Source organism: Euleptes europaea, chromosome 5 (genome assembly GCF_029931775.1).
Source record: "Euleptes europaea isolate rEulEur1 chromosome 5, rEulEur1.hap1, whole genome shotgun sequence".
Taxonomy (NCBI): domain Eukaryota; kingdom Metazoa; phylum Chordata; class Lepidosauria; order Squamata; family Sphaerodactylidae; genus Euleptes; species Euleptes europaea.
In genome coordinates, this window is record NC_079316.1 from 16,670,912 (window position 1) to 16,687,046 (window position 16,135).

General features: G+C 45.4%; 1 protein-coding gene across 1 annotated transcript in view; it reads right to left on the reverse strand.

Annotated features, from left to right (window-relative positions):
• NAALADL2 (N-acetylated alpha-linked acidic dipeptidase like 2) overlaps positions 1–16,135 on the reverse strand; it is a 438,734-nt gene that overhangs the window by 294,877 nt on the left and 127,722 nt on the right. Inside the window, exon 4 of the mRNA XM_056850172.1 lies at positions 5,082–5,232. Within this exon, the coding sequence (XP_056706150.1) occupies positions 5,082–5,232 (151 nt within the window). The remainder of the gene's footprint in view (positions 1–5,081; positions 5,233–16,135) is intronic.

The window sequence follows — 16,135 nt, forward strand, 5'->3', positions numbered from 1 at the left end:
TGGCTTAATGGGTTAATTCTTCAGACTCGCACATCATAAGTGGAAACTCCTGTCAAGAGCAGAAGACGTTGATTGGATTGAGCTGTTATATTTCAGCATTTTTTTAAAAACAACAAAGCGGGTCCCCTCACCATCAATGCTTTCTGAAGATTTGCTCATGATATATGTAGTGTTCCCCCCAACTGCAGAGATAAAAATCCTATTACCAAGTAGCTTATCTGAGGAATGGGGATCTTACTCCTTACTGCAATGATGCTTTGCTATTTACATACAAAGCCTGACAAATAGCTTTTCTCCATAGCATCATTTGCTGAGCCATTTTCTGAGCTGATGGGAAATTTGGGTTGAAGAGAACTCTAAACTATGGCACTCCTGTGAAACCAAGCAATTCCCTGACAACAACAGCCAGAAGAGGGAAAGCACAGCAGCCAGTTGAAAAACCCAAATAGAAAAAGAAGTACCCTATTCATAGCTGTAGTCTTACGGAGATTCACCTTTCTTGAACCCGAAACCTTGGTCATCATTTCTCTGCTGCTCCAGCCCCAATGGAAAACAACAACAACACATGAACACATGAAGCTGCCGCCTACTGACTCACACTACTGATCTAAACTGCTTTCACACATGCTGCATAATGCACTTTCAATCCATTTTCCATGCACTTTAACGATCGTTTGCAAGTGATTTTTGCCGTTTCACACAGTAAAATCCAGCTGCAAAGTGCATTGAAAGCAGATTGAAAGTACGTTATTCAGCATGCATGAAAGCACCCAAAGTCAGGACTGTCTAGTCTAACTAGCAGTGGCTCTCCTGGATTTCAGTCAGAGGTTTTTTACATTACCTGCTGCCAGGTCCTTTAACTAGAGATGCCAGGGATTGAACCTGGGACCTTTTACATGCCAAGCAGATGTTCTACCTCTGAGCCACATCCCTACCTATGCCTTTCTTCATTCACTGAACCTCCTAGACCAGGGGTGTCAAACATAAGGCCTGAGGGCCGGATTCGGCCCCTTGAGATCTCTTATTCGGCCCCCGAGGTAGCCACCTCCCCTCAGTCTGGACTGAAGAGGTGTGGCCCGGCCTGACCAAGTGACATTTATGTCATATCCGGCCCTTGTAACAATTGAGTTCGACACCCCTGTCCTAGACCCTCTTGTTCTATAGCACCCCAGCATTTCTTCTCTATAGCCAGTGTGGTGTAGTGGTTAAGAGCAGTGGATTCTAATCTGGAGAACCAGTTTTGATTTCCCATTCCTCCACATGAATGGCGGACTATGATTTGGAGATCTGGGTTTGATCTACCGCTCCTCCACATGAGCGGCAGACTCTAATCTGGTGAAACGGGTTGGTTTCCCCACTCTTGCACATGAAGCCTGCTGGGTGACCTTGGGCTAGTCGCAGTTCTCTCCGAATTCTCAGTCCCACATACCTCACAAGGTGTCTGTTGTGGGGAGAGGAGGGGAAAGCAATTGTAAGCCAGTTTGAGACTCCTTAAAAAGGTAGAGAAACTTGGGGTATAAAAACCAACTCTTCTTCTTCTACATGGAGCCACCAATGTCCTTAGCATGTTTCCCATGTTCTGTGAACTGGGACTGAAAAGCAGTTCCATGATTGAAGGGGTCTGCTGCCAAACTTTGAACAAACATTAAGCTGCCTTATACTGAATCAGACTCTTGGTCCATTGAAGTCAGTATTGTCTAGTCAGACTGGCAGTGGCTCTCCAGGGTCTCCGGCAGGGGTCTTTCACATCCGGATCTCTTTAACTGGAGATGCTGGGGATTGAACCCAGGACCTCTGTCAAGCTGATCCTCTACCACTGATCCATGGCCCCTCCCCTTGCATCAAGTGACATCTCAGGATGGATTTGGAGGTTTGTGTCTGAGCCAAAGATGTGGACAAAGCAAAAATAATATCAATATGGCTAAAGAAATTGAGGAGGTACAGGGGTAGTTTAGAGTAAACTAATGCATGAAAGTAGTTACAATATTTCAGGTTAAAAGTATGTTTTGTAACAAATGCAGTTAGGTTATTAAAATTTGTTACTTGTATCTTATTAATTTCTATCTTTTAAAGTGTATTATGTTTCTATTCTGTCTTTTCCAATTTTTTGCTCTGTTTCTATTATTAAATAATAATAATAAAAAGTTAAAAAAAAGAAATTGAGGGAAGGAACAGTTCTAAATTAAGCTGAAGTCAGTGAGTTTAACTTTTCAGGGTAAATTTGGCACTTTCTGTGCAGGAGAAACATCAGAAAATTTTAAAGGAACCACAAAAGAGTTTAGCAAGTATTCAATATGCAAAGAATCCCTTTCTGTGCCTCTAGCTAGGGGGAAAAGACACTTTGGCCATTTATGCAGAGTCAATTCTGCTCCTCGCTCAATGCTTATTTTTTTAAATCCGACCTTTAAAATGACTATTCACGGTCCCGATGCAAGAGGAGAAAGTTAAACAAATTCCACCCCCCCCCCCAGTGGCCTGCTCCTTCTTTCCTTCGTTTGCATAGCCATTAGCAATAGTCGTGTGCATAGCTAAGCCTCGGCTGGGATTCTGCATGCTTCCTTCAGTGAATGCTTCGATGCGAAGGTGGAGCAAATACAAAAGGTCGTGTTAAAGGGGCTCTTAAGAAATGCAAAGCAGGTATGCGCCGGCTTTGCAGTGATGTCTGGAATGACAGTTCAGCGTGAAGATTTTTTTTTTTAATATGCAGGGCACTTCAGCCTGGAACATGCTGCTAATTACCAAGCATAAACGGCCTTTGACGGAGAGACAAGAGCTTCTAAACATGCACAAACCACATGAAGGTTTTGACATATACTATTTAGCGCACACCAACACGCACAGCGATATTTTCCTTGTGACCCAAAATAACACTCTCTGGGTAAGATCTAGAAACGTTGTTACCATCCCGGAGCTGGTTTCGCCGTCCCAATTAGCTTTACCTTTCATGTTGGGTACATAAAGCACTGTGAAGTCAAGTGAGCGGACAGAACAGCGAGCCGTTCTTCAAACGTCTCCACGAAATGAGCACAAATAAAGCCGGAGAAGCACTCCGTTTTCTTCTGTCACTCCCCAGGGCAGTTCTAAGAACACCAGGTCAGGTAGGCTGAGATACCGAGAAAATGTGAAATGCCTTCCCTACTGCGCTGTCATGGCATTTCACGCTGCGAATAGCTAACACCCTTCTCTGACAAGTAGGCAAATATTTCTATTTTCTGCCATTCCGGTCACGCAGGCTTGTTGCCTCAGCCGATTGAGTGCCAATTCAACTCAGGCTTTTCAGTGTCTGGACAAGCAACCACACCAAATATTCTTGATGGAAACGTGTTACTATTTCACAGTCAGAGTCTTACTTTTTTTTCCCTCCCCCCCCCCTGTTGCGTTCAGAGGCAAGAAGAAGATGTAACGTCGAGAAAAGAGCCAGAAGAGCAGAGCACATCCCACTGTGTAACCGGCAGCACAAACCTCTCGGCTTAAGCTGCAGGGGTGGAAATAGAGACTTCAGCTGCAGCGGCCATTGTGGAAATTTTGAGGCGTGAGAAGACAGCCATGTAACAACAGGCCCATTCACCTGGAACATCAAAGTATAGACAAGCACAAGTTGTGGTGGTGGAAAGGGGTGTCAAGCCACAGTTGACTTATAGCGACCCCGTAGGATTTTCTATGCAAGAGATGTTTGGAGGTGGTTTGCCACTGCCTGCCTCAGCCTGGGCTGAGAGAGTTCTGAGAGAACTGTAACTGGCCCAAGGTCACCCAGCAGGAGTGGGGAATCAAACCCAGGTCTCCAGATTAGAGTCCTGCCACTCTTAACCACTACACCACGCTGACCCAGGGCCTTCAACTGGAACACCAGAGAAGCATAGACAAGCGCAAGAGTGCCCATCAGAATCATCATCAATGCTTCATCTCGTGAATGATTGGTCTTCATAAAAATGTATCATGTGGCGGTTGTTCTGCCATTTTACTATGGACCAACACAGCTTCCAACATCATTGGCCAAGTCACCTTCCCAAACACCATTCCCCACTCCATCCCCAAGTAAGACATACTTCCATGAGTTGGGGATTCAGGTGCTTGCCTTATATTACAAATCATTTCCACTCTTCAGCGAAGGAACTTCAAAAGGGAATCCCAGCATGAAATGGCTGAAGTAGAACTCATCAAGAAGCTTGACACTATTTCATTAGGCCTCCATTAACATAATGGATTCTGATCACACTACAAGTGTTAACACATTCTTCCTAGATGCGCCAAGTTAATTTATCACCTATCACAGGGGCTGAGAATGGTCACTATTCATACCTTAAATACAAATTAAGCACAGAAATGCAACAGACGGCACATTTTGCATTTGGTTGTCTATTTATCCACCCTTCCCATTTGCATATTATTACCATGTGTTTATATATGTATATTAAGGTTGCCAACTCCAGGTGGGGCCTGGAGATCTCCCCGAATTACAACTGAACTAGACTAGAGAGAGCAGTGCCCATGAGAACATGGATGCTTTGGAGGGTGGATTCTATGGCATTATACCTTACAGATTAGAGTCCACTGCTCATGTGGAGAAGTGGGGAATTAAACCCGATTCTCCAGATTAGAGCCCATCGCTCTTAAGCACTATACCACATTAGCTCTCCCTGATTATACCCTGCTTTTCTCCACAATGGGGACCCAAAGTGGTTCCTTATTCTTCCCTCTTCCATTTTATCCTTACAGCAATCCCATGTGTAGTAGGTTTGGTTGAGAGACAGTGGCTGGCCCAAAGTCAACCTTCCGAGGCAGAGTGGAGATGTGAACCTGGGTCTCCCAATCCTACTTTGACACTTGCGCCATGCTGGTTTTGCTTCGGCCAACTTCTCCAGCATTACATTGCTGCCTCTTGTGTGGCACATTGGACTACAAGCAAAGCTCCAACTAAGCACCAGGGTTACATGGGTACAATTGCACATGCTCAAGGGGCACCACCTATACCCTCTGGTCCTTGCTGTGTGGCATGCTTGCTTTCAACTGGTGGCTTCTTTACCAGCAGCTTTATAAAAAATTATTTGAAGGAGGAAAAAGTCTCCACTGGAAACACTCACCAATACTTGGGTACCCGGGTGTCGAAGGATCGCCTCCGCTGTTTAAGGATACCATAAATGCTTTATTGCTGAGGTTTTTCGCCTTTGGTAAATCACAAGGATCAATGTAAAGGAGAGCCCCTCCAAAACCCATCTCTTCTAGCAGAGAAAGCTGAAAAGACACAAAGGCAAACAGAAATATCGTCATTGTCATAATTTGTGTAGCACTTTGGGTGCTATACACCCAAGCCATAATAGAACAACAAGGGTGAGAGATTCAAAACAGGTAAAAGGAAGTATTTCTTCACACAATGCATGGTTAAATTGTGGAACTCTTTGCCCCAGGAGATGGTGATGGCTGCCAACTTGGAAGGCTTTAAGAGGGGAGTGGACATGTTCATGGAGGAGAGGGCTATCCATGGCTACTAGTCAAAATGGATACTAGTCATGATGCACACCTGTTCTCTCCAGGAGCATGCCTATTGTATTAGGTGCTGTGGAACACAGGCAGGACAATGCTGCTGCAGTGGTCTTGTTTGTTGGCTTCCTAGAGACACCTGGTTGGCCACTGTGTGAACAGACAGCTGGACTTGATGGACCTCAGTCTGTTCCAACATGGCCTTTCTTATGTTCTTAGCCCTGTATGATACACCAATATTTCCCATGATTGTAGATGGTTAGACACAGGCTGAGATAATTTTAATTTTATTTAATATTTACAACCTATTTTATCTCCTTATATTCAAGGCAGGTAACAAAACAACAAGTTGCAAACACATAAAAACAAATATAGCAATCCATTCCTCTGGGCTTAGAGCAGGGGTCACTGGGGGAGTGAGGGGAGGGGAAAGATAGTTGTGAATTTCCTGCGTTGAGCAAGGGGTTGGATTAGATGACCCTTTCAGCTCTATGTGTCTATGTTTCTACCAACAAAATAAAAGCAACACAGGCTTTCCACCAAACGCCCTCTGAAATAAAACTATTTATTTCTTTTATTTAGTTGTTTATTTAATTTAAAACATTTCAACCCAAGTTAGGGTCCCCACCATGGCAACCTGAATGTCAAAGTGAAATCCCCCTCTGCTCTCCCTCTGGTAAGCTATTTCACAGAACTGGACGTACCAAAGAAAAAGTCCACAGTTTGACTGCTGTCAGATGGACGATCCTAAGAGACGGCACGCATGGAGAAGTCTGTCTGAAGAAAGTGCGTTCCCTGCTATTTTAGCAGAACGAGAGCACTAAGTACTTTTATTTAAAGACTGGAACATTCTGTGAATGTACCTAACATTTTAATGTCCTTTCCTCAAATGACTTTTGAGCGTATGTGTCTAGTTTCAGTGGGCAATAATAAAAACCACAGGTGATTTCGAATCGCAAACTAAAGGGCTGATGCCTTAATTTTATTTTTCCCCACTCTCCTTCTTAATCCATTTTCTCATTTTACCCCCTCTGCTCTTTTTGACAACAGAAGCCCTCACCTAGGGTTGCTAATTTTCAGGTGGTAGCTGGAGATCTTCCATTATTACAATTGATCTCCAGGAGAGAAGAGATCAGTACACCTGAAGAAAATGGCCACCTTGGAAGGTGGACTCGATGGCATTATACCCCATTAAAGTCCCTCCCCTCCCCAAACCCTGCCTCTTCAGGCTCCACCCCACAAATCTCCAGGTATTTCTCAACATGGAGCTGGCAACACTGATTATGTGTGGGTGTGTTAAATGCCGTCAAGTCGCTTCCGACTCATGACGACTCTATGAATCAATGTCCTCCAAAACGTCCTATCTTGAACAGCCTTGCTCAAGTCTTGCAAATTGAGGGCTGTGGCTTCCTTTATTGAGTCAATCCATCTCTTGTTGGGTCTTCTTTTTTTCCTGCTGCCTTAAACTTTTCCTAGCATGATTGCCTTTTCCAGAGGCTCTTGTCTTCTCATAATGTGACCAAAGTACGATAACCTCAGTTTAGTAATTTTAGCTTCTAGGGTCAGTTCAGGTTTGATTTGATCTATAACCAACTGATTTGTTTTTTTGGCAGTCCAAGGTATCCGCAACACTCTCCTCCAACCCCACATTTCAAAGGCATCTACTTTCTTCCTATCAGCTTTCTTCATTGTCCAGCTTTCACACTCATACATAGTAATAAGGAATATGGTGGCATTAATTAACTTGATCTTGGTTGCCTATTGAAGTCCCTCCCCTCCCCAAATCCTGCCCTTCTCCGGCTCCACCCTCAAAACCTCTAGGTATCTTTCAACCTGGCATTTCACGATGGTACCTGATCACATGGGGGTCTTGTTTGCACGATTCTCCCCCCTTCCCCTGTGCGTGAACAGCTCTTCTCCAAGAGAGCTGCTCCAGAGGAGACACTGGTTAGCACCTTCTTGGATCCCCTGTCATTCATGAAATGGCACCCACCTCCACCACCACTGCATTGATTGGGGGTTATTTTTTCCTGGTCCTCTCCACACTTCTATCACCCCTTTTCCCTTTCTCCATCTCTCAGTCCACCTGGACAAATGTGCTATTCACAGCAAAGCTGTGCCACTAGGATTGCACAAACATACATGTTCAGTTATTTGTGTTTTTTTTAATGTTCAAAGCACTCTGAGTCATCCCCCCCCAATAAAACCTTGGATTTGTATTATTCTCCTATGCTAATAGTTAGTTATATGTTTGTTTGTACTCTGTTATGTGGTTAAAGACACTAGTGTTTTAGGGAAACTCTTTTAAAAACTCCCTTCAACTTCACAAAGTTTTTGAATGGGCTGGCATTATCCTATGTGTTAGCATACGGGCCTGCCCCCCCCTCCCGGGCGGGATCTGACAACCCACTGTGCTGACACTTGACTACTCCGCTGGCCGCGCGCCCGCCCCAAACGCTACGGGACGGCCGCTGCGCGCTCCGTCGTCACGGACTCAGCCGCTCTTGCGAGCGCCGTGCAGCTAGCAGCTAGGAAGCAGATACAGGAGCAGCCCCCGGTGAACCAGAGGGAAGCCATGTTCCAGTATAGGCTCTATTCCGGCTGCAGCCATGTCAGAAGGGTCAGAATGTCAGGAAATCAGTGTCAAGCACCCCCCCTTGCAACATCCACTGCTTAATGGGCCATCAGCAGCAGTCCAGATGAGTCATTCCTCCACAGCAGCAGCAGCAGCCCCAGGACGTTTGCACAGATCGCTCCCATTGTTCCTGAATGTAAATCTCATCAGCAGAGAGATTCCAGCTCATCACGGGTCCTACAGTCATTGGCATTAGAATAGATTTCTAAATTCTCACTACTCCGCCCCGGCAGCCACAGATTAATCCTTTTGTCACCTTTTGCCACCTGGGAACCTAGGAGGGGTTCAACCCCTCTTCCCGCCCCCAGAAAAACGGTATAACTGGGGGACTCCAAGCCCACTATGTCACCTTAGGTCTTTCCTGGCACCTTTGCCGTTACTCTGTTGGTTTGGTTTTGCGCAGCCTAGCCACGCTCCCTCCCGTCTTGCTGGTCAAGTCTACGGGAACCCCTGCCCCCATCTCGGTCTTCCTTTTCAATCTGTTATTAGTCTACGTGAAATTGGACAACACCTCTTCTATATACGGTAAATATTGGGTCAACGCTCTCCTGCCACATTGGCAAACGTCTCTGTACTACTCTCTGTTATTTCTTAGCCTCTTGTATGTCTGTGTTGCACCATTTGAATGCTTGAAGACATAAACACTGTTTAATTTGGAACCCTTGTCTGTCTTTATTCAAAGTCTCATTAAATGGATTCTGGTAGAGTTGAGTGCGATCTTGCTATAAAAATACATAGTTACCGATTGCTAAGCTAATTTCCCCAATTAAAGAGCATTTCGGGTAACATATGTATGTAGTTTTCTTTTCCTTCCTATGACGAATTAGCAGAAAGAATATTAATCTGCCTTTTATAAACCATTGGATCTTAAAAGGGCTGTTCCTCTGCTCTAAGTGACAGTGGATATTATTGTAAGGTGGCAGTGCAATCCTAAATCATGTTACATCTTTCTAAGCCCATTGATTGCAATGGACTTAGAAGAGTGTAACTCTGTTTAGGACTGTATTGTTAGTTGCTCTTCTATGCCCAGAATGAATGTTTGCATGCAATGCTTCTCTTTTCCTTTTTAAAGAAATCAACCCATTTCTTTTAAATCACCATATTAAAACATTGGTCAACATGACCTGATTAAATAAACAGGACTCAACTTTGTTTTAATCAACAGTTAGTCCTATCTCTTCACAGCCAGAGAGACATAGTTTTGCTTTCCATTTAAGTAAGACAGATCACCTTTTCTAAGCTCCTACGGATACTGTTTGGAACCATTAGGGGCTTTCTCTGAACAGTTAAGTGTCCACTGAGAAGAAATCAGCCAACACTCTCAGCCGTTAAGCTGAGAAACGTACAGTCAGTCAACATCAAATCATCTTTTTTGTGTGTGTGTGGATATGAAGGGCTGCTTAGCTCTTGTCACAAGCAGCTTATCTGCTTTCTAACCAACTGAAGTGTGGCTGCAGAGATCGTGAGTGACCTTTGAACAACACTGATGTGTTTTGCCTGGAAGTTTCTAAATCAATAATCTGACAGTTACTTGAAAGCAGACGGCCAGGGCGGTGTAGTGGTTGAGGTGATAGACTAAGATCTGGGAGGCCCAGGTTTGAACGCACACTCTGCTGTGAAAGTTGCTGGTTGCCCTTGGGCCAGTCTCTCTCTCTTATAGAATCATAGAGTTGGAAGGGACTACCACTGATGCAACCCTTCCTGCCCTCCCTTCGCATGATCTGCCTAAGGTCATAGAATCAGCATTGCTGACAGATGGCCATCTAGTCTCTGCTTAAAAACCTTCAGGGAAGGAGAGCTTACCACCTCCCAAGAAAGCCTGTTCCACTGAGGAACCGCTCTAACTGTTAGAAATTTCTTCCTAATGTTTGGATGGAAACTCTTTTGATTTAATTTCAACCTGATGGTTCTGGTCCGACCTTCTGGGGCAACAGAAAACAACTCAGCACCATCCTCTATATGAAAGCCCTTCAAGTTCTTGAAGATGGTGATCATATCCCCTCTCAGTCTTCTCCTCTTCAGGCTAAACATACCAAGCTCCTTCAACCTTTTCTCATAGGACTTGGTCTCTAGACCATTCACCATCTCCATTGGGCTCCTCTGGACACATTCCAGCTTGTCTACATCCTTCTTAAATTCTCAACCTAACCTACTCACAGGTGGATTGTGGTGAGAACAAAATGGAGGAAGGGAGAATGGCTGTGAGCCGCTTTGGGCCCCCACTGGGGAGAAAAGTGGGTTATCAATCAATACAAATATAAATAAATAAATATCAAGAAGGCATATTGTGACTGAGGATTAAATGTGCATGCAACATGCCCTGAATAAGGAATAAAAAAAATCAATATGAAGAAGAAGAAGAAGAAGAAGAAGAGTTGGTTCTTACATGCCGACTGTCTCTACCTCTTAAGGGAGAATTAAACTGGCTTACAATCACCTTCCCTTCCCCTCCCCACAACAGACACATATGAGGAAGGTGGGGCTGAGAGAGCTCTAAGAGAGCTGTGACTAGCCCAAGGTCACCCAGCAGGCTTCATGTGGAGGAGTGGGGAATCAAACCCGGTTCTCCAGATCAGACTCCACCGCTCCAAACCACTGCTCTTAATTACTACACCATGCTGGCATATGATGTTGGTGGATAACTGCCCATGCATTGTGATTTGAAGTCTGAATGCGGTGGTGGTGGTGGGGGGAGATACATGAAAAAGAGAGATTGCTAATGTGCTCAGTGGAAGATGCGCAGCTCAGAGCAAAACTCTTTCCAGTCTGGGCTAATGGAACTTCATTCTCAAAGCTAAGACAGATGTGCAGATTCCCCCCAAATGACCCCACTGATGGGGTGTACCACTGCAAAGCGCAAGATGAGAATCAGATGCTCACCTGCTTAACAAGTACCAACAAAACTTGGATGCTTATGGAAGGCTTTGGTTTTGTGTGGAAGCATTCACACATTTGATTCCATATGACAGAAATCTGAAAACAGCAAAATGCAGTCCAAAACAGAACTTCGGCTCATCTATTTTGGCAGGATGAGTATATAATAGGAACAAGTTTTTACTCTGCAGTTTTGTGCTCTCTTCTTTTGACTAGCGATAGAGCCCCCTGTTTCACTTTCAGATTCATCTTCCTTTTCTTCTTTTACCTTCTTGCGAGAGTTGCCAACTTCCAGGTGGGGTGGGTTTGCCAACCTCCAGGTACTAGCTGGAGATATCCTGCTATTACAACTGATCTCCAGCCGATAGAGATCACCTGGAGAAAATGGCCGCTTTGGCAACTGGACTCTATGGCATTGAAGTCCCTCCCCTCCCCAAACCCTGCCTTCCTCAGGCTCCGCCCCAAAAACCTCCCGCCAGTGGCAAAGAGGGACCTGGCAACCCTAAGGGGATTGTAAGGCAGTTTGAGTCTCCCTTAAGTGGTAGAGAAAATCGGCATATAAAAACCAACTCTTCTTCTAATAGTGGGAGATCTCCATCCACCACCTGGAGATTGGCAACCCAACATTGGTGCTTTACTGCCCCCCAGAAGAAGCTTGGGGAGAAGCTTATGGGGGGGAAGAACTGTAAATGGAAGCGGATTGGTGGTAAAAGGTTACCACCTCCTTCCTCCCACTGCTACGTTCAAAACTGCACCGTCCCACGGCGGCTCTCCCCACCTTAATATTGTGTCATGTTGATATTTTTTCTTTTAAAATAAAAGAGAACCCACGGCACACTTAGTTTTTTAAACATATTTTGTTTTCTTCCCCTCTCGGGTTTCTTTTGTTTTATCTTTATAGGCGTTCGGGAACGTCACTGCAGAGTACGGCACGCGGCAGCTGCTACCATGGTTACGCCTCCAATCTGGGAAGGAAAGTGTGCAGTTGCTAAAACGGTAACATGGCCTTAAAACAAACAAAAAAACCCCCACTGTTTCTCGAGAAGAAACGCGTCCGCGTTCCTTCAAATAACGTCTCAGTCAACTTCTTTTTTTGTGTGTGTGTGTTTGCAGTGGTGTCTCCTAACGGGGAGAAGCAAAGGACTCCAGGCCACTTGATGGAATATTCATGAAAATGCGTTGGAACTCACTATCTGCTGCCAACGTGGAGCCAAAATTCGAGGAGGTGTAAAGCGAAAACTCCCTCTGGAGGCATGGTGCTTGTTGGCTACGGGCTAGATGACTTTTCTCTCCCGCCAAACTCATTCTGTGTCGTCCCTGGCCTGACAAAAGGAAGGATTTCATTGCAGGGAGCGTTAATTCGAATTCGTTACCGCAGGAAGCTGCTCTCATATTGCTAGGGGACCAATACAGGAAGCCCTCTGTCTCCCCTGTGAGATTTGTTCCTTACTAGAGTTATCAGATGGCCTTCACTTTGTCATAGCCGTGTACAGAAAATGGGGAGGGGGACAGCATTCTAACTCTAGAAGTGTTTATTTCGGGGTGGGGGGGAGAAGCATATGTCCTGATTGGTCAACTAAATTGTAATGCGCACAGACTGAACACATAAACAGGTTCTGTATGCCCCCTTCCGATGACTACAATGACAATTTACACGAAGAAACACTTTGTTGTCTCATAATTGCTATGGGAGGGAGGATCTGGGACTGTTCTCATATGAGTGATTTGGTTCTCATTTTCACCATTGCAGAGTTACAAACGTTCCCTAAATCCCTGCAGTCTCCTTTCTCCAATGTAATCATAGACACTTTGATTTAGATTCCCGATTTCCATGTAAAGTCAGAGAGCGCTGGGTATGCAATTCTCAGAGCGCCAAGTTCAATGACAAGGCCACAGCGCATGGAGAAACGGATGGCCTCGACGCTCATTTGTATGGAGGCCCATTCTTGCTGCTCTAGCTGTTCAAAGGGGACCTAAAATGGAAGTTCATGTGGCGCACGCACATAATACGCGCTTGCAGGTCTGTTTACATCCGAGTTAATGTGATTTGAAGCTCAGCAACCTTCCAGGTGGTAGACTCACAGTTGGGTTTGGCATTGTGTTGAAAATATAAATACAAGATCCTGACACACGGGCGAACTAAATATGTATGCAAAAATGGCCCCAATATGAGCTTTCCTAGGTTCTGTTGGTCATGTTTCCTAGGTCATGTTGGAATGCCACTGTCCATTACAGATGGTCTCAGTTTTGGAAATGTGGGGTTTAATTAGGGTTGCCAACCTCCAGGTACTAGCTGGAGATCTCCTGCTATTACAGCCAGTGTGGTGTAGTGGTTAAGAGTGGTGGTTAGGAGCGATGGACTCTAATCTGGAGAACTGGGATTAATTCCCTACTCCTCCACATGAGCAGAAGATGCTAATCTGATGAACTGGGTTGGTTTCCCCACTCCTGCACATGAACCCAGCTGGGTGATCTTGGGTTAGTCACAGCTCTCTTAGAGCTCTCTAAGCCCCACCTACCTCACAGGAAGGGGAAGGGAAGGTGACTATAAACTGGTTTGATTCTTCCTTAAGTGGTAGAGAATGTCAGCATACAAAAACTAACCCGTCGTCGTCTTCTTCTTCTTTTTCTCCTCCTCCTCCTCCTCCTCCTCCTCCTCCTCCTCTCCAGCCAATAGAGATCAGTTCACCTGGAGAAAATGGCCACTTTGGCAATTGGACACTATGCACTGGCCTTGTACCCAGCGGCTAGGCCAGGTGGTGTTTCAAGGTCAAACTGTTGGTCAGCTCTAGTTCTGTTTTGTCTTTGATTTTCCCTGGGAACATGTGTTATCTAGTGGGTTGCTGTCGCAAACAGTAGTCGTCCAGAAAGTTCACTTTCACCTTTATATCTCCTGTACCTTCAGTTCTCCCCCCCATTAGTATCCTTGCCAATTTCCAAGTCAATTTCTGTAACTTGCTGTACATTTCTTAATAAATCAACTTTCTATGGAAGACCTGCTTAGAAGTCGGTTTGTGGGATTTGTCTGGTGAGCCCAGAGCTGACACTCTATGACATTGAAGTCCCTCCCCTCCCCAAATCCCACCCTCCTCAGGCTCTGCCCCAAAAATATCCAGGTATTTCCTAACCCAGAGCTGGCAATCCTAGGTTTAATAATTAACTTCATGAAAGCCACACTAATTGTGAGCTGAAAAAGACTTTCCTCTGAAGTTTGGCTTGCTCGTAATTACCCAGGCTCAGCGAGAGCTGTGCCCAGCATTTCCTGCTGCTAGTGCTTTTCCTTCCCCTCATTTCCCAAATTTTCTATTTGAGGGAAACCAGTGGCAGGGAAGGATTTATATATCAGGGTGCCCACCTTAAATTCCTACTGTGTTCCCAGAAAGTGACAGAGGCTTCCAAGTGTGTTGAGAAAGCGCCAACTCTGGGAGCTGTGGGTTTTTTTTTTTTAATTACTTTGATTGAATGGACTGAGTATAATAACAACTGCACATTCCAGTATTCCTGGTAACACAATGGGGACTTGTGCAACTGAACATACGGTAAGGTTTCCAGGCTGAGACTGGCAACTAGCAGGAGGGTGGGGAGCAGGGACATGGGGGCGACATTGCCAACCTTACCACGTTGGTACCTGGAAGTAAAAACTGGTAGTTCTAGGACTTGCCGGAAACCCTATGGTAAAATCATAGAGTTTCTGGTGATTCCTGCAGCTATCCATTGTCACTTCACGGTTGTACTCAGAAGTGACGTGACAGTGCAGAGGCCAGCCGCGATTTATTTCTTTACTTTTCTTCACAAAAACAATTGGCAGGAGGCTTCCTGCCATAGCAGAAGGCCTGGCAACCCTACCAGAGGAAATCTGGATTCTCTGCCAGACTTTGCAGTTAGCAGAAGGGAGCTGTTTGATGTCTGCAAATTGTCTTGAGTGTTTTCTGAAACAGAAAGGCAGGATAGAAAGTTCCTCAGTGAAAGCAAAAGAACTGGCCCTCCTTTTAATAGGGTTGCCAGACACCAAGTATTGAAAGGGTGGCCCACCGCCCCTCAGCTGGCCAGTGGGCAGAAGCAGGCCAGCTGACGGGGGGATTAAAGTCCCTTCTGGGGTAAACCTGGAAGTGATGGGGATACTCTAACACATTCCTCCAAAAATTCTATGGTTTCAACAGAGTTTTTGAAGGAATATGCTAGAGCATTCTCATCACATCAGCTGATGGCATGGGGAATGCTCTGGTATTTGGGCAAAATTCTGTGGCTGAAGCAGTTTTTGCCATAGAGTTTTGCCCAAATACCAGAGTGTCTTCCAAATCGTCATTGATGTGATGATGTCACTTACGGAAGTGACACCAACTTGCTGATGGAGTCAGGCCTAGGCCTCAATTTGTGCCTGGTAAGACCCTCGCCAGCCAGCTGAATGGTGTGGGGGGAGGGGGCCCAAAGCGGGGGATCCCCTGCCCCCTGTTGGGGGTCTGGCAACCCTAGGCCTAGCCCACTTTTTAAAAACACTTGGCAGGCACCAGAAATGGTGTTGGTGGGTGTCAGGGTGCTAGGGTTGCCAACTGCCAGGTAGTAGCAGGACACCTCCTGCTAATTCAACTGATCTCCAGCCGATAGAGATCAACTGGAGAAAAATGGCCACCTTGGCAATTGGACTCTAGGGCGCTGAAGTCCCTCCCCTCCCCAAACCCCGCCCTCCTCAGGCTCCGCCCCAAAAATCTCCCTCCGGTGGCGAAGAGGGACCTGGCAACTCTACATGGTGCCCATGGGCAGTACACCTGTACCAGGTAATCCTCCAGAGTATGAAACTGTGCTCTTCTGTATGCAAGAAATGGTATCCGCACAGCCCGTATTAATGCATCTGAGATCTGTCTTTTTTAACTGGACAAAGGATGAGTTATTGGATATTTATTCTGATGGGCTTTTCATGCTAAAGTCCCAATTAGAGTCATAAGGATCTGTGAACAATCCTTTTTTCATTGTACTAATTGGCAATGCATAAAATCACTGACGGGAAGCAAAGTGCCATTTAAATTATTGGCTAAAAAAAAAACAGAATAACTACTTCGCATTGCAAGAATTTAATTAGATGTCACCCTCCTCTTGTTCATCTGCTACAACATACAGCACTTGCGAGCAACTATATCACCGGAGCCAGAA